The following is a 19319-nucleotide window of genomic DNA, read 5'->3' on the forward strand; positions in this document are numbered from 1 at the left end:
GTGGGTCCTACCTTCCTCCAGATAGATGATAACGCACGGCCCCACAGAGCTGCCATCGTGGAGGAGTACCTTGAAACGGAAGACCTCAGGCGAATGGTGTGGCCTGCCTGTTCTCCCATGCTAAACCCCATCGAGCACGTCTGGGATGTTCTCGGTTGACGTATCGCTGCACATCTTCAGACCCCTAGGACACTCCAGGAGCTCCGACAGGGAATGGTGCAAGAATGGGAGGCTAAACCCCAGCAGCTGCTCGACCACCTGATCCAGAGTATGCCAACCTGTTGTGTGGCCTGTGTATGTGTGCATGGTAATCATATCCCATATTGATGTCAGGGTACATGCACAGGAAACAGTGGTGTTTTGTAGCACATGTGTTTCGGGATGGTATTCTCAACTTATCACAAATACCATGGACTTACAGATCTGTGTTTTGTGTGTTCCCTGTGTGCCTATGCTATTAGTGCCAGTTTTGTGTAGTGCCACATTGTGTGGCACCACATTCTGCAATTATCCTTAATTTATGAGCATGAGTGTACTTTACTATCACCTGTTATACTGTTTTGTGGCAAAATAAACACATCCGTGCAAAATTTTGGTTTGTTGCTTTAATTTGACACTAGTGTATTTACTAAATTTATTTACTGCTATTTTCAGTTAGATTTATGAACAGTATTGCAGCATTTTGTAAAATGATTATTTAATTTTTAATTCTGTGTAAAATCAAACAAATCCTGTATGATGTACGTGCTCTGCTAAATAAATACAAATACTCCATACAGTAGTTTACAGCTGTCTTATTGAATGAATACTTGATTTACTTCAACTACACTAAAATAGTTTTATAAGACAACACGGAGAGAATGTGCACAAATTAACCTACTACCTTGGTCTTCAGGTCAACACAATGTAATATGTACCACATTAAGCACCTTGTTTAGGTTTTTTTCTTTGACTGGTTTTAGTGCATTATCCACTTGAAATCTTTTGAACAAAATTCCTTGGAGTCCATTTAGTGTGTAACTGTTAATACTTGCTTCTGGTATCAGCAGGTTCCTTTTTATTTCCAGGATGAGATTTTCACTCTGCAGGCGCTGATATGAAACTTCCTGGCAGATTAAAACTGTGTGCCAGATCGAGACTCGAACTCGGGACGTTTGCCTTTCGTGGGCAAGTGCTCTACCATTTGAGCTACCCAGGCTCATGCCCCATCCTCACAGCTTTACTTCTGTCAGTATCTCGTCTTCTACCTTCCAAACTTCACAGTGAAGATATTAGAGTGTATGGGGAGGGTGGGTAGTAAATAGATATTTGCGTTATGACCTTAATTCTCAGTGGGACTTTTGCTGTGAAAAATGATCCAAAGAAGAGCATCACCAACTTTGTGTGTTTCAATTAGTGCTATCAAACAGAAAATCAATAATGAAATTGCCACATGTAATGAGGCTTAATCATATCATCTTAATATCTCTATCTCTATCTCTCTCTCTCTGTATGATGTTAACGGGCTTCATGTCCACCTTCACTTTGCTAGCATATAAATAAAACTTTTTTGTACCTTACATTATATCCAGACAGAACAATCAGTTGCCTTGATACTTGAAGTGTGTGATGTGAGAAACTCATTCATGCTCCTTCTCTTTTTGAGTGGAAATACTGCTGTGTGCATATCAAAACAATTTAGTGCATTTGTGAAAAATGAAAGTAATTGTTTCTACATAAAGTGGATCGTGCCCAAGTACATTCATTTACAAATTCTAGCACCGCATGTGATCATGGTGCCTGATTTCAGTAGCGACTCTTGTAGTCAAACGTTCAACATTTTTAAGATTCACATCAGAATCAGCTGACAGTGATTGCACCAAGACCATATTCTACAACTACCAGTATGTTTTATCATTCTCTCATTAAGAAAGACTGAAATTTTGGAGAAAAGACTTCTGCTATTTATGCAATGAATTCACAAATACTAACAAAAATATCATCTTTATTTCCAACACTATACAAAATACATTAATTATATGACTGTATAAAGCATATACATTTAGTTCATGTTTGCAATACAAACCATAGGTTGTGTAAACACAATTACTAAATCTTAATCTTACATCGGTCTTTGGCTATGTCACTGTTTGTATGATATTCATTCAGTAATACTAACAGATGGTGCTGCTCACCCATTTTCTTCCTGCATAACAGATTATTTTTGTACTATAAGGTAAACAAGTTAAAACTCCATGCTGTTGTACCATATTGTTAACAATTGGGTACAGAATTACATTCTATTAACAGTATGTAAAGATCATAGTGGGTCCGACAGTACAAAATATACAGCTTAATGTTAAATTAGTATGGAAAATAAAGATTTTTGTACAACATTAATATAAACATTTTTTCAGTATCTTCAAAATTAAATAATAAAAAACCTATAAGCTCCTTAGAAAAGACAAGACAAATTTTACAACTCATGAACACATTCACATGCAACAATGAAAAATCTGCAATATTTACATCTCACCATGCATGAAGAAATTTACGAGAACAGATATAAATAGCCTGCGACACAGACAGTGCTATTAATTCTCAGAACTGTACAGATTAAATTAAATAATGCATTTATACTGAGAACAAATGTAAGAATTGGTATAATGAAAGCTATTTGAGCTTTTGTAAGATATTGTCTTACTGACTAACCACAACAAAGCTTCCACTTTTAACATACTAGAGAAAATTGACAGAGAAGAGCATACAAAATTTTCCTTCATTTTACATAAAGACAAATAAAATCCATAAAAATTCTTTTTACTTCAATATTCAGTACAGTTTATGTCAAAGGATAAAAATGATACATCCAGTACGCAGATTTTCATGACTAACACATTCTACATAGTTCCTTTCACCTAGCAAAATATGTACTGGCAGTTTTTTTTCTAAAATTTTTTGTAAATACCTGTTCATGTTATAAAATCTTGATTATGTTAAATCAGTCTGGTTACCTCAAAAGAACTTTAAAAGACCTTTTTCAATTCTTAATGTAGATTACATTTTGTTGTGATCCCAGTTTTTATGTTTGTGTTATGGAAATACAAGTACATAGGCCTCAGATTAGGCAGCTCATGTGTGTCATGTACCACAGTATAAAGTAGTTACACCTGATTTTATTAAAGCAGCACAATAAAATGGAACATGTTTTTGCAAACTGCATATTGTGTTACCATAGCCAACAGTATAAAGTAGTTAAACCACATCCAGCACTAATTAAGCTCTACAACATTTAAATGCACTTTATAAATATATAAATCACACATTTAAGTAGTTTGTATCAATATGAATAATGGATTTGTGTTAACACGCAAAGGTCGTTGAAGCATAGATCACAGCTTGATCAGTATTTGTGACAGATGACCTTGAAGTGAAAAACATGCTTTAACATCACCAGAAAGGCACAGTTAGTGAAATGGTTTCACATTCATTCAGACAGTTTTGAATGGCATTCAAGGGTCCACACACAAGGATTGCATCTTACTTGGAATTAAGATTATACTCTGAGAAGTGTAAAATATAACTTTTGATGTGATATACAGTGAAAAGGGCACCCTTACTGAAGACATTTTTAAGTTTATTGTAATCTAATGTACTGTCATAACAAAAGTGCTGTTCATATTTATTCAAGTGACACCTGGGGATTATGTGATTTCCCTGGGCTAAGGGATTATGAGCTCTGTGATGTAAAGAGACCTTGATAATTGGATACTGAATTATGTGAATAGATTTTTAATACAGCATTAAAAAAGTTCTAAGTATGTTGTTTGTATAGAAGTGATTAGGACCCTGTGAAACAAGATCACTCATTAGGAACAAAGTCATGAGACTCAAATATCTTTGAAACTGATACACACAAAACTTCAGGTGGCAACACAAGCAGGAACATATTTTATGTTGTCTCTTAGTTATATGAATAGTAATGAAATGAGAATTCATTGAAATCACCTTGTTAACTGCGTATTTTGTTCTGAAATATTTTATTTTGCTAATAATATGGGCAATAAATATTACACTTTGCAACAAGCAGTAATGGCTGTCTTAGTGGATGAAATGTTCGCTGGTGAAAAGTGAGCTTAAGGCCTCAAAAAGTAATCCAGATACTTTTAATTTATTTGCACCATTCATAATACTGAGACAGCAACTGAGTTGCTGTAGTTTCAGCCAATTAAGCATAATAATGTTTTGCAACCAACAGGAGACTACATAACATAAAAATGCTTCCAGCAATTTGAAAATATTGCATTCAGAGGGGAGAGCATTATAATAACTAATGTATTAGTTGAGGAATCATAGTGGTAGCTGATAGACAAACAGGGAAACAGCTTGCCTGAGACTGACAAGTGTGTAAAAAAATAAGCTGCTAACAATTCGAAGTGCGCATGCCTGAGGTTTGCAGTAGAAATGATTCTAAATATTCTCATTTTAGCATTATGCACAAAATTTTTATTTGCAAAAGAGAATAAATTATTGCAAGAAAAAGAGTGATAGTTATTGCAAGAAAGCATTTTTATGTGATTCATCCAACACATGATGACAAGGTGTTTCACATGTACACTGTCTGTGAAAACAAATAATTACAGTAAAAATGAAGAAATTTTTGATTAAAGGAAATATTAGACTGTAACATAAGTTTTGGTAAGAAATCAGTAAAATGAACACAGAGCAGATTTGAATATCAGTTTTTGGACAAGCTGCTGGTGTGGTGTAAACATACTAGGCATACATAATACATTCCTGAAAAAGCCAATAGAATGTGTTAAAATCAACCAGTCACTGGTAACCAATCAATCAACAGCAGCATTTTACTACACAGAACCTGAAAGTCACATTTACATATGCCTCCCCCTTCTCCTCCCCATACTTTCCAACCATACAAATTAATTTTACATAAAAACAACTACCATTCATAAACATTTCACTTGTAACATTAATTTAAATATTTAAATTCACACAGAAACATACAACATATAGACAGATATCACAAACTTACATTTTTTAACAACAATCGACACATATTACACAAGGTTGACAAAAATCACAAAGTTTAAGGAAGGCCATCCTTGAGTCACTTATCTTATCCAGAATGCCTAGGCATTGCAATAATGTCCATATTTGTGTAGGTATTATCTACTGAGATAATTTTTGAGCCAGGAATAAATGTCATCTTCATTGTTTTTTACCCAGTGTATATTAAGTTGGATTGTTTCAAGGCTCTGCATCAATGAACGACTTCCGGAACCAACATTCATGTCACTGAAGAACTGTGAAACCTATGAGCAAAGAGGCAGAAATAAAATCATGGAATTTATAAATCTGAGAACTATCAAATTCATTCTGACAATGTGTGTCATTTTCTGATGGGGGAAGAGGGGCAAAGGAATGGCGAAAGCAGGTAATAGTGAGATGTTACAGGCATTGCAACTTAGAATATCAAGTGCATACACTGAGTATAGAATAACTCTATGAAATGTTCCTAACCTAATACACAGGAATCAGAGAAGGTTAAAATGCAAATGAAAGGCATCTAAAACTGTGGCCAAGGGCAGATTTCATCACTCAGTGGTGAAATAAGCTTCTGAACATAATACGCCCTACTTAGTGGCTGTTTCACAACCTACACCATCTGAAAGCCACCTCCATCCCCTTCCTGAACCAAGACATAATACCAACTTCTCTGAACTATGTAGAGCTGACTCATCTTTGCAACACATCCTTCAATTCTGCAATCCTTTTGGTCTTGGTCTCCACTAAACCCTCTGACACACCCACCTCCACCCCTACCTCCATGCCACCCAGTTTCATAATTCTATGCACACTCTTCTCTCTCCAGCTTCTCTCTTCCTTTATTCCGTCTCCCCCTCCCAATCCACTGTGTACCAGATGCAGCTGCGAACACACCAACGCCACATTCCTATCCCATATGCTTGCTACCTTCCCCTCCTATCAACACCCCCTCCTCTATCAAACTCCTTTTTTCTCCCTCGCCCACTCCACATGACAGTATCCCACATCCCAGTCGATCTCTATTGCTGATACAGTGTAGTTGGCCAGGGAAAAGTAGTCCTGTGCATGTGTTCCTTTTTGTTTTATACACTAGTTAGCACTGAAGGAGGACATCACCCAAAACATCAGCAATATTTTCATTTTTTATTTTTTCCATCAACCACTCAATGTCTCATCTATAGAGCATGTTGTTAGTTTTACTCCTTCCATTATTTATATTCCTCCCAGGAATTTCCGTCATTCCAACTGCAATCATCATCAACAACAGTCATTTGGCCTCCTCCAGACTTATTTATCCAAGCATTACAGTGTTCAGCTATATGCTTTCACACTCCTTCTGAAAGTATTCTGTCACCATTAGGGAACTGCCTCTGTCTTTTTATCTCATGCTGTCATACAAAGATCTTTTACAGTCCATCTACCACCCATTTATTTGGCTTGAAATGTTTCTTCCTACTTTTCTTATTTTGGTGATAGGTGTTGACAGGTGAGAATTTATTAATGGATCTGTAAAATTTTCGTAGGTTAATTCTTCAAACTACTCGCAATATATTTATCGGTTGCTGTATTTCTTGTGCTGAAAGGGCCCTGCTCGTCAGTGCCCCTTTAACAGTGTATCAGCTCTTCTTAGTGGGCTGCTTCTCCTTTTGCATCAAAATATGCTGAAAGAGACTTCTTTTGTTGATGAACCACGGACCTTGCCGTTGGTGGGGAGGCTTGCATGCCTCAGCGATACAGGTGGCCGTTCCGTAGGTGCAACCACATCGGAGGGGTATCTGTTGAGAGGCCAGACAAACGTGTGGTTCCTGAAGAGGGGCAGCAGCCTTTTCAGTAGTTGCAGGGGCAACAGTCTGGATGATTGACTGATCTGGCTTTGTAACACTAACCAAAACAACCTTGCTGTGCTGGTACTGCGAACTGGTGAAAGCAAGGGGAAGCTAGAGCCGTAATTTTTGCCGAGGGTATGCAGCTTTACTGTATGGTTAAATGAACAATTTGTACAGAAACCAGATGGCAGTTATAAGAGTCGAGCGGCATGAAAGGGAAGCAGCGGTTGGGAAGGGAGTGAGACTGGGTTGTAGCCTCTCCCCGATGTTATTTAATCTGTATATTGAGCAAGCAGTAAAGGAAACAAAAGAAAAATTCGGAGTAGGTATTAAAATCCATGCAGAAGAAATAAAAACTTGGAGGTTCGCCGATGACATTGTAATTCTGTCAGAGCCAACAAAGGACTTGGAAGAGCAGTTGAACGGAATGGACAGTGTCTTGAAAGGAAGACATAAATGAACATCAACAAAAGCAAAACAAGGATAATGGAATGTAGTCGAATTAAGTTGGGTGATGCTGAGGGAATTACATTAGGAAATGAGACACTTAAAGTAGTAAAGGAGTTTTGCTATTTGGGGAGCAAAATAACGGATGATGGTCGAAGTAGAGAAAATATAAAATGTAGACGGCAATGGCAAGGAAAGCGTTTCTGAAGAAGAGAAATTTGTTAACATCGAGTATTGATTTAAGTGTCAGGAAGTCTTTCTGAAAGTATTTGTATGGAGCGTAGCCATGTATGGAAGTGAAACATGGACGATAAATAGTTTGGACAAGAAGAGAACAGAAGCTTTTGAAATGTGGTGCTACAGAAGAATGCTGAAGATTAGATGGGTAGATCACATAACTAATGAGGAGGTATTGAATAGAATTGGGGAGAAGAGGAGTTTGTGGCACAACTTGACAAGAAGAAGGGACTGGTTGGTAGGACATGTTCTGAGGCATCAGGGGATCACAAATTTAGTATTGGAGGGCAGGGTGGAGGGTAAAAATCGTAGAGGGAGACCAAGAGATGAATACACTAAGCAGAGTCAGAAGGATGTAGGTTGCAGTAGGTACTGGGAGATGAAGAAGCTTGCACAGGATAGAGTAGCATGGAGAGCTGCATCAAACCAGTCTCAGGACTGAAGACCACAACAACAACAACAACAACAACAACAACAACACTGGAACAACACACCAAGATAGTCTGAATTCACTGTATTGCCCGTAATATGGATTTCTAGATGATGACAGACTAACTACATCTGCATGTAATTCAATCAGACAAGAGAATGTGTATCTATCAGAGTCCATCAAGGCAATAACAACAAGTGCAAATATATTTCAGTATCATTTGTTCTTTGGTGAGCATTCCTTTGACATCATGGCGATCACATTCTCTTTATGCCATTCAACTGTGGCACCTGAGAGCAGATGATTCCACTCAGCTAGTAGAAGCTTCCATTTGCACCCCTCCTCACAGATAGCACAGGAACTATACAACTCCGATCTACACAGACCATAAAACACCTCATGAAAATGAGATGCTTCCTACTTGCTACAGGGTTATTACAAATGATTGAAGCGATTTCACAGCTCTACAATAACTTTTATTATTTGAGATATTTTCACAATGCTTTGCACACACATACAAAAACTCAAAAAGTTTTTTTAGGCATTCACAAATGTTCAATATGTGCCCCTTTAGTGATTCGGCAGACATCAAACCGATAATCAAGTTCCTCCCACACTCGGCACAGCATGTCCCCATCAATGAGTTCGAAAGCATCGTTGATGCGAGCTCGCAGTTCTGGCACATTTCTTGGTAGAGGAGGTTTAAACACTGAATCTTTCACATAACCCCACAAAAAGAAATCGCATGGGGTTACGTCGGGAGAGCGTGAAGGCCATGACATGAATTGCTGATCATGATGATCTCCACCACGACCGATCCATCGGTTTTCCAATCTCCTGTTTAAGAAATGCCGAACATTATGATGGAAGTGCAGTGGAGCACCATCCTGTTGAAAGATGAAGTCGGCGCTGTCGGTCTCCAGTTGTGGCATGAGCCAATTTTCCAGCATGTCCAGATACACGTGTCCTGTAACGTTTTTTTCGCAGAAGAAAAAGGGGCCGTAAACTTTAAACCATGAGGCATCCAGAAGCTTTAAACTGCGCATACCATCGCCGAATGGAGTTAGCAGTTGGTGGATCTTTGTTGAACTTCGTCCTGAAGTGTCGTTGCACTGTTATGACTGACTGATGTGAGTGCATTTCAAGCACGACACACGCTTTCTCGGCTCCTGTCGCCATTTTGTCTCACTGCGCTCTCGAGCGCTCTGGCGGCAGAAACCTGAAGTGCGGCTTCAGCCGAACAAAACTTCAAAACTTTATGAGTTTTTCTACGTATCTGTAGTGTGTCGTGACCATATGTCAATGAATGGAGCTACAGTGAATTTATGAAATCACTTCAATCATTTGTAATAGCCCTGTAATTACCTTGACTTATGAACACCTTTCGTTGGCCAATGGAGAACAGGGAGGGGAGCCTCTCATTCCCAGAATGACACATCACACTTCAGGCTACACATTCCACCCATGTCCATTTCATTTTCATTACAGTCACTATTAAGTCTTTCACACCTCTTTGATTCCTGATACACTTCGTAGTTAAAAACTCTCCTAGTAGTCCTTGACTTGCGCCTCTCCATTTATTGCAGAGTAGTTCCCAGTTTTTTAACAAGTCCATGTTTCGCAGCCATAACTCTAAAATAGTCAACACACTAATAAGAAATTCTTCATTTCAAACATGTCTGAGGCTAGTTTGGAAACTTCTACTTAGTTCATAAAAATAATCCAGATCAATTTTACTTTTCTGCTTGTTTCTTTTGCTGTCCTTCCAGTCGTTGCCTTTAGTTGTCATCTTCTCTATATAAATACACTATCGCTCGAAAGTTTTCTAACACAGTGCAAGTAAGATAAAAAAAGCTAGTTATTAGATTCAAATATGAATTAGCTATATTGTTTCCCCAGTGTCACGATTAAGATAACGTTTAAGAGTAGTGTTCTACATTTTTAAAAACGAAATCATTCAAAACATAACTTCCCATTGTTATGCTGTTCTAGTTCCAAGCATTGCATGCCACTAATTTTGTATTGTGGTGGCATAATATAATCTTTCCTCAGAAGATGGCGTTCATAAGACATCAACAAATCTGTAAACATGGTTACAGGTAAGAAAGGGGCATGTAGTTATGCATGAGAAATCAAAGAGTTAACTTCAGTGAGTGCGGTGTAAACACCAATAATGGGACAAAGAAAGGAGCTTTGAACAGAAAAACATTCTGCAATCGTGTTTTTATGTGCATCCGGTCTTACTGTGTGACAAATAACATGTCAAGAAAATATTTCCTTGGGATGTGTCCATTATCCCTTGCAGAGGCATGCGGATACTGTCCAAAATATGGACCGATCTTGAAAGGATAGGCCAAAAGTCACATCAAAATTGATGAAAAATATATAGTAGTCAGAAGTAAATGTGATTGCTTCAAAACAGTGCCCCTTTTAGTGGCAGGACTCAATCACAACAGAGAAAAGCCGCTGAGTGTAAGTACTGGAAAATACGTCTTCAGGCAGTGAACCTTAAAGGGGATGTGGCAGCTAAGAAACCATTACTGACAGCTATTAATACGCAGAAGAGTCTACACTTGGCAAGACAACATGAAAGTTGGGCAGAAAATCAATGGAAAAAAGTACTTTTCATTGACACATCCGAATTTGAGGCGTTTGGCACAAAACAAAGCAAGTTTGTTCACTGGTTGCCAGGCGAATGAATGTTACACCGATGTGTATATCCAACATTAAAGCACAGAAGGGGTTCCCACATGGTCTGGCATGTTTTGAAGGTGGTAAGACTGGTGAACTTTTACAAATAAACAGGACAATGAAGAAAAAAGATTGCCGTCGCATTCTACAGTATCATGCAAAGCATGTGGAACTCATTTGATTGGTAAGGGATTCGTCCTACAGAAAATAACAACCTAAACACACTTCAAAACTGTGTATAGTGTATTTGGCAAATTTAGAAAAAAAGAAGGAACTGAAAAATATGGTCTGGCCACCCCTATCCCCCAACTGTAATCCTATTTAACTGTTTTGGGATCACTTGATAGACCAGTTAAATTAAGGCCTATTACCAACGTTCATCATCTCTGGACCATACTACAAGAGGAATGGCGGCATATCACCGAGGAAACCTTGATGAAGCTGACATCGAGAGTGCAGAGCAGTGATTAAAGCCAAAGGAGGCTACTGTGAGGAGAGTAAAATTTGACTGCATGTATTTAGTTTCAATAAAAGATAACTCCAAATCTGACTTATGAGTATTTCTAACATTTCTGGTTCCAATTTGCATTTTTTCCTGAAAATCACTAATATTCAAAATCTTTTGAATGATAATGTAAATTGAAGTTGCCTCCTAGCATCTGAATGTGCATGTGCATGTGCAGTCACTGCTGTAGAGATTTTGATCTGGTTCACACTCATGGAGACACTGATTCAGGAGGAATGTTGTATGTAATTTATAAAAATTTTGCAAAAGTTGTCTGAATTATGAGGAATCAAAGTTAAGCTGTGGAAATGATGTCACTGTCGCCTACTGAACAGCCGCCATAACTAATGGCAGCAGCATTAGCATGAGTTAGGAGAAAGCATGACCAAACTTACAAATGGCCTGATGGTCTAGTGACAGGGCATTTGGTTGGGAACCGATTGTAGGACTGAACCCTGGTTCGGTCAACTTTTTTCACACTGCTTTTTAACTTAACATTCACCTCTTAATAATGTGGAGGAGATTTGCCAGAAACTAACATGACTTGGTTCCCCTGTTACACTGTAGCTCCCCTGGTTAGGGATATGCAAGTCACCTAAGTGACATCTAACTGATTGTAATTATTTCATAAAACTGCATTAAAAAAAATTGCGAGTCGAAAACATGGGATTTTCAGTTATTTATGCATAGACTGAAACAGAGTATTGGATGCAGCTATACTGCATTTTATATAAAGAAAGTTTTTCAATAGTGCAGCAAATGACTCAACTTAAAGCTTCCTGCTTTCCTCAAGTCAAACATAGATGCAAACCCAATTCTCTGCATTGTGCGATGAGACATATTATTTGTTTGGACACTTTCAAATTACACAGAAGACTGGTAAATGAATCTCCTCTGTGAGAAAGGGATTTAGACCTTCTAAAGATTGTAAAGACATGAGTAAAATCTTCTTGAATGGACTTAAGGACTCTCTTGCAGAGGAATACATAAGATTTCAAAATAATCCTACAGAAGGTAGAGAGGCACACTTCAAAATATCTACATCTACATCCATACTCCGCAAGACACCTGACGGTGTGTGGCAATTTCAGACTTCCAATTTCCCACCTCTCAGATTACCAGTCAGAATTTGTACTCTTAATTCACTGAAAATTCTTTTAACACTGGGCTGTGAGTTATTCAACTTTGAGGTATTGTAATGAATATAGCCAGTAATGAAACTGTTATGGCGTGAAGTCAGTGTCGGCATGCCAGTCGGGAATGACAGAGAAGAGATGGCTGTGAGAAGAGGTCAGCCAATCACATGCTGACCAACTTCCCTCCAGGACGACAACTCGACAGCAGCGGCCCCTTGGTGAAGAGGACATAACCGTCACGCCCGACTAGCGACAGCCACTTCACTAACTGATGCATCGTAGCCTGTTCATTACCACTCTCTACATAGCACAGACTTGTGTTTGTCTATTGTGAAGAAGACTGATTATTTTGTATGACGCCATTTGCTTGCAACATACCTGTTTAAGTTGAGTATTTGTACTTGTCTTGTTGTAATAAAACTCATTAATATGAGTTGTTCAATTGTTTGTCTAGCGAACTGAGTATCCAGGATTCCTAGACACAACAGAAACAATAACCGCTTCGTCATCAGGCTGTGATGTAAGATTTACTGTTTTATAATCAAATATTTGTAATCAATAGTTTCCCTGCAATCATTTGAGAACACTGGCGTAGTGAAAAAACAGGTGAATCCAAATTGTGGCATTTTACTTTTTGTGCTTCAAATGAAACTTTTCTGAAAAAGTACTTCAGCAACTTTGCTCTGCTTACGTACAGTATGTTCTTTCAGCAGCACAGTGGGTGACTCAACTTTCAGCTTTCTGCCTTCATTGGATCAAACCCCACACAGATATGATTCTTTGTGTGTCACAGCAAAGCAGCCTCGTAAAAGAGTTTGGACAAAAAAATTGCAGCGGTCTGTCGGTTCCAAAAGGCATCACAGTGCTAACTAAACCTCACAGTAGGAGTACTGTAACGTGACCTTAATATGTAACTCATGTGTGTTTTTTCTTACTTTTTCTTTTATTTGTGCCACGTCAGCCAGCCTTTTATACATATTGCAACACTCATACTCACTCTCTCTCTCTATCTCTCTCTCTCTCTCTCTCTCTCTCTCTCTCACACACACACACACACACACACACACACACATTTTGTATACAATATTTACATTGGTTTGTAAACATATTACTTACATCACGATATGCTCCCATCATTGCCTTCAGATGTCACTCCAAACACCAACTGAATATGGAACACAGAATAATCATGCCTCCAGACAACTTTCCTGGTGTGCACTGCTTACATCGTGTAAGTTATATGAAGATGGTGATATTGATTTAACAGTCTTCTCTAAATTTTATTCGTGGCCCCCAAACAAAATACGCTAAGCAAATCAAGTCATCTGGAAGAAAACGCACTCATGCGAAGCTGGACGAGGTCACTAGTAAATACTGAAACCCTCCAACTGCTGAGATAATTGTGTGATTAATTTGCACTGTTTTCCTTTCAGTATGTTGCTTATATGTTATTTTAGTTTTATAACTAATTTTTCAGGCCCACTTTCAATCTTACATTATTAAGGTCTTCCATCATTTGTAAAAGTTTATTTGGACAAAAGACAAGGATTACAATGCCATTATCAGAACACAGATGGTTCACGTAAGTTTCATCAACTCACATTCATTCTTGCTTACTCTCAATTCAGGGAGTTGCATTTTGGTACAGATATGTTATTGACAAAATTTATAATACACACACAAGAATATGGTCCATGCAAGCTTATCATAAAATATCTGAAAGTCAACTAACACAAATGAAATCATAGAACAAACAGAATAAGGACATTGCATCTTTGTCACTTCCAATTTCTACTATTACTGAAATGGATGTGGCATCCACATTGTTTGACAGTTGGTGGAGTGGTAGAGATTCTTCCAGATTTTTCATAGATTCATCAGGTGATTTATTTGGTGTCCACTGTGGCTTGTCTGGTTTGCAAGCAGCAACATGAGATGTGCAGAAAGCAGGTTTAAGATAATCAATAAAAATCATGGTTGTGGTACATTGACTTCGTGGGTCTCTTCTCGTCTCAGCTAAGAGCTGTATTTGGCCCACTTTATGGTGATTGGAGAGACCTGTGCACGGTGGCATGCCTAGCAAAAACTTAATTTCATGTCCCAAATATAGGAAAAATGAAAGGGGTGCAAGTATGCTGCGCTCTCAGTATAATTGGATATATTTAGTGAATGTATGAATGTAATTTTTGAACAAAATCTGAAGCCTCAATGAGATCATTAGGCATATTGCTGAAGAATTCACTAGGTAATCAGACTGGTTTACCACAGAACAGTTCGGCTGCTGTGGCATTAAGATTTTCCTTGATGGTAATGAAAACACCCAGTAGGTAAATTCACATAGTTTCTGTCCAACATTGTGGTTCATGACACCTTAGAGAGGCTTTTAATTGGTGATGGAGACATTTAACCAAACCATTTTCTGTTATATAATAAGTTGCACTTAGAATATATTTCGTGCCTACGAAAATAATGAGTCATTTGAATAGACATACTCAAATTGCTTTCCTTGGTCAGTGGTATTATGTAGAGGCATTCTGAAATGAGCAACCCATCTGCAAAGATAGCTGCAACAAGGCAACAGATATTACTACGATCGATGGCAGGCCACACATTGATGCACAAACAGTTGTCCACAAACACTCTGTCCATATTTAACCACACAAAAACTTGTTTAACCTGCTTTATTGTATTCTGGACTCTGTGATGGGGCAAATCATGCAGCAAGTATGCACACAGTTTTTATACGTCTGGAAGTTTTGACTTTAACAATAATTGCGTCTACACAGGAAAGGCTGTCCCTAGATGCATCCAGTTCCCCATCAACATGGATGATTCGAGTCATAATCTGCACTACATAATGTAAATTTTGCAGTTGACATGGCAATGATTTGTTTGGCCTCTAACAAAAAACATAGATAGTGGCTTGTGATAAGGGATCAGCCTTCAAGCATATAGCAAAATTTCTTTATAGAGGCATAATCCGCATATAACTTGTGTTCATATGTTGACCATCTCTGTTGCAATAGAGATAGTTTCTTACTGAATAAAACCAATGTTGATCTATCCGTCGTTGAAGTGCAAAACATATTGCAGCTGTAGACACATCAACCATCAAAATGAGACACACTTGTGGAACATGGTATACTAAAGTGTGGCCTCTGCAATAGTACTCTTCACATAATTAAAGATGGTTTCTGCTTCGCTAGTCCACTGAAATTTGTCACTTGATTTCAATGAATCTCTTAAGAAGTCATTCAATGGAGCAGCGAGAAGAGTATCATAGCACACAAAGCAACGATAATAGTTAGCTGAGCCAAGCAACCTTTGTAACTCACAGACTGTTATAGGCTGTGAGAAATTGTTTATGGCTTCCATTCTATAGTGCAGTGGCCAAATTTCTTGGGCACTAATGATATAACCAAAGAAACTTTAAGTGCTCCTAACTTGCATTTTGGTGAGTTGATGACTAAACCATATGAATCGAGGCGAGTGAAGGTTTGATGTATGTGATCCAGATGTTCTGTTTCGGAACTGGATATCACTAAAAATTCATCAATACAGATGCAGCACAAGTCAAGACTGCATGTGCCTTAATCCATAAAGCACTGAAAAGTTTTGCACAGCATTGCATAATCCAAAAGGTAGTCTAGTCAACTTGAATAGGCCAAACTGAGTACAAACAGCTGTTTCAGGTATGCCTTCTAGAGCAATGGGTATATTATATAAAGCATGGACCAAGTCTATTGTTAAGAAAATGTGGCTGCCACGGATACTGAATGAGAGACAGGATATCAATCAGGACTCGTTCCGGTGGTAAATTACCAGTAATCATGACATGGGCACCATCCATTTGTCTTCTTTGAAATGATTTGGAGATGTGAGATTCAGCTGCTGTTTGGCGGATCTCAGAATAAAAGAAAATTCCTGCATCACTAACTAACTTCAGTGCCTCAGATGGTAACTGATGAAGTCAAGTGTGAATTGTTGTTCCTTGTGTTGTTAGAATATAAAGTGTTGTTAACTGCTGTAAAAGCCTTAAGATGGGTAGCTGCTGAGTGATCTCTGGGAACTATCTAAGGAGTACCAGATATAGAGAATCACCAGTGATCAAGTGTACGGCAGTGTTTTCTACTTAGTGTAAATGCCCACTAAGTTAGTTAGTTGTATCAAGAAGTTGGCAGTAGTGAAGGTCCAATAGCAGGCTGAAAAATGATAAATTTTATGCTCCAAGGATGTGGTATGCTATATCTACTTTATCTGCCACTATGAATTTTCACACAAACTCATGTGTCTCAATTGTGTAGCCATGAGCAGCATAGGGGCAACATTCATCACCACTACGGCAAGGTAGTCAAGAAGATGAATACATTGATACGTTCGCACCTGCGTCTACAAACTGCAATTTCATATGAGGTTCAGTGACAAACAGTTGGCAGCTGGCATCTGGGAAGCTAGTTGCTGTCATTACTTACTTCTGAGCAAATTTCCTATCTCACACGGGGAACAGCATTGTTGAGCTTCTGAGCCAAATCACCTGTGGTACCAGCATACCTTTTCAGCTGAAGACAAATGGTGGCATTTCCTCGGAGAGCATTAGCACTGTGACAGGCAACTGGGATGTTGTTTCTGAAGAGTGGTGACTTATAAAATAAGCTGAGAGATTTATGCCTAGCCAGGGAACTGTCTGATTATGACAATAAGGCTGCAATGTATGCAGGCGGAGACACCTCGCAGTCCGCTGTTTGTGCTATGCAGCTGAATATCTTCTGTGTGTCAGGTGGTAAGCACAGGAGCCAGTTGATTCGCAGAATGCTTCCATTAATGGCACTGCAAGCCAGGGTTTGTAAGCAATGCAGCAATTGGGAAGGCATATGATCACTCATCCCCTCTGTGTGGAGGGAACTTTTCCAATTGTTTGGCTTCAGATTGAGACAAATAACTGAACAGATTATTTTTAATGGCAGTGTATTTTTCAGCACTTGGAGGTCAGGCCAAGATATCCGAGACTTAGTAGCCATAACCTCACTGAGAGCAGCAACGACTTAACTATGCTTCATTTCACTGGAAGTTGTGTGAGATAACACAAACTGACTTTCAAATTGTGCAGACCATAAAACAGGATTTTCTTGCCAAATCTGCTGAGTTCTAACCCTTATATGGCTCATGAGAGCATTTGTAGGTACGTGATAGTCGATGCTGAATTACGTTGCCTCATATTTAGCCTGTAATGTGGCATGGCTTGAAGCATCACAAAAAGTGGCACCTTTCAATATCAATACTTTACTGACAACATTTATACACTTGAAAACATGAGCAACTGTAGTTAATCACAGAATGTCTTAAACTCAATGAACAAAAATGAAGTTTATTCTTAAACAGGATTTAGTGTACATGTTGCAGCTCATAATGATGTAGTGTCTTTAGCAATATTCAAGGGACTAGAGCTTATAAGGATTGTTGATCCATGACTCCTCTTTCAGTTCTAAATTTCCCACTATCCTGATGAATATATTCTTCAGTATACCAACACAGCATGAATAAATGCCTTGCTCTTCAAGAGCTGGTAGTACAGATTCTGTTGAAGTTGAGCCAAAACCTTTCTGAAAGTTTATGAATGAGAGTTAACTTCTTTCAAATTGTACCACGTTGTCAACTGACAACTGGCACACAGTCACATAGAATATCTTCATAGATGTGTGATTAGTTAGATCAGTTTTTGACTAATAAAAACACGTAACTTTACACTGGGATGCAAATGTCTGATATCAGGAAAGTATCATCAGCCGAGCCACAAAAAAAGCATAACAAGGTCATTAATGCTCTCAATGCACATAAACAAATTAGCAGTTAGGGTCAGTTGTACTGTCAGGCTGTTACATGATAGAGCTGTTGTCCAAATAAAAGTATCATTGGATGATGTGGAAAGACCGGTTCAAGGAATAGCAGTTTTCTTTAAATGTATGTAAATGCAAGTTAATGGCCAGAAAGAAGTGAAAGAATCCAGTAATATCAGATTAGTAGTAAACTTTTGGAGCCTGTCACATTTTCCATCTGATATCAGTATGTAGTATTACAGTTAGAGACAATATAAGTATTGTCTCTAACTGTAATACTACACACTGATATGAGATGGGACTAACATATGAAATCAGTTGCTGGGGAAACAAATGGAAGAATTATATTTGTTTGAAGGGCTCTGAGGAAATGCATCTGTAAAGGAAATCACAGCCATGATGCTATTGTGACCAATTATAGATTAAACAGACAAATTATAGATTATAGAGTATTGTTCTAGTACTTGGAGTCCTTATGAAGTGGTAATGACTGCAGAATTGAATGAAGTCAGAAGTGTGCTGTTAGGATCATAACAGTTTGGTACAGAACACATGAAAATTTAACTGAAATGTTCAGCGGAGCTTAGATGTGAATTTTTGAAAGAAAGGTGGCGATGTTTTTGTGAACACCTGCCTCAAATTTAGGAAACTGTTCTCAAGAAAAACAATTTTGTTGCTGCCATCACATATCTTTCTTACAGATCGTGAGAATAAGATAAGGGAGTTTAGGATGCGTACAGAGACACACAGTCATACGAGGTCTGTTCAAAAAATTCCAGAACTTCGTCCAAAAATTTTTTCTACCTTATATTTTACTTATTGTGGACTGTCTCCTTTGAAATACTCTCCTCAACAATTGATACTCTGCTCCCAATGCCGTTTCCACTTCTGGAAGCAGCCTTGGTATGCATGCTGCTGGATCGCGCGAAGCACCGTCTGCAAATTTCCTTTTATTTTGTCTATCATTGCAAATCTTCATCCTTTCAATGGGGCTTTCAACTTTGAAAATAAAAAGAAGTCCACAGGAGCCAGGTCTTGAGAGTATGGAGGAAGAGGCAGCACAGCAATTTCATTTTTTGTGCAATAGTCACGCACCAATAGGGATGAATGTGCAGGTGCATTATCAAGATGTATGAGCCATGACTTGTTTCACCACATTTCAAGTTG

General features: G+C 38.3%; 1 protein-coding gene across 4 annotated transcripts in view; it reads right to left on the bottom strand.

Moving 5' to 3' along the window:
* Positions 1-1964: 1964 nt before the first annotated feature.
* The window catches only part of LOC124612366 (glutamyl aminopeptidase-like), a 294609-nt gene continuing 277254 nt past the window's right edge, over positions 1965-19319 (bottom strand). For all 4 annotated transcript variants that reach the window (XM_047140528.1, XM_047140527.1, XM_047140529.1 and 1 more), the window contains one exon: positions 1965-5312. In XM_047140528.1, coding sequence (XP_046996484.1) covers positions 5166-5312 — 147 coding nt within the window. In that variant the 3' untranslated portion in view covers positions 1965-5165. The remainder of the gene's footprint in view (positions 5313-19319) is intronic.

The sequence above is a fragment of the Schistocerca americana genome, chromosome 4 (assembly GCF_021461395.2).
Source record: "Schistocerca americana isolate TAMUIC-IGC-003095 chromosome 4, iqSchAmer2.1, whole genome shotgun sequence".
Taxonomy (NCBI): Eukaryota; Metazoa; Arthropoda; class Insecta; order Orthoptera; family Acrididae; genus Schistocerca; species Schistocerca americana.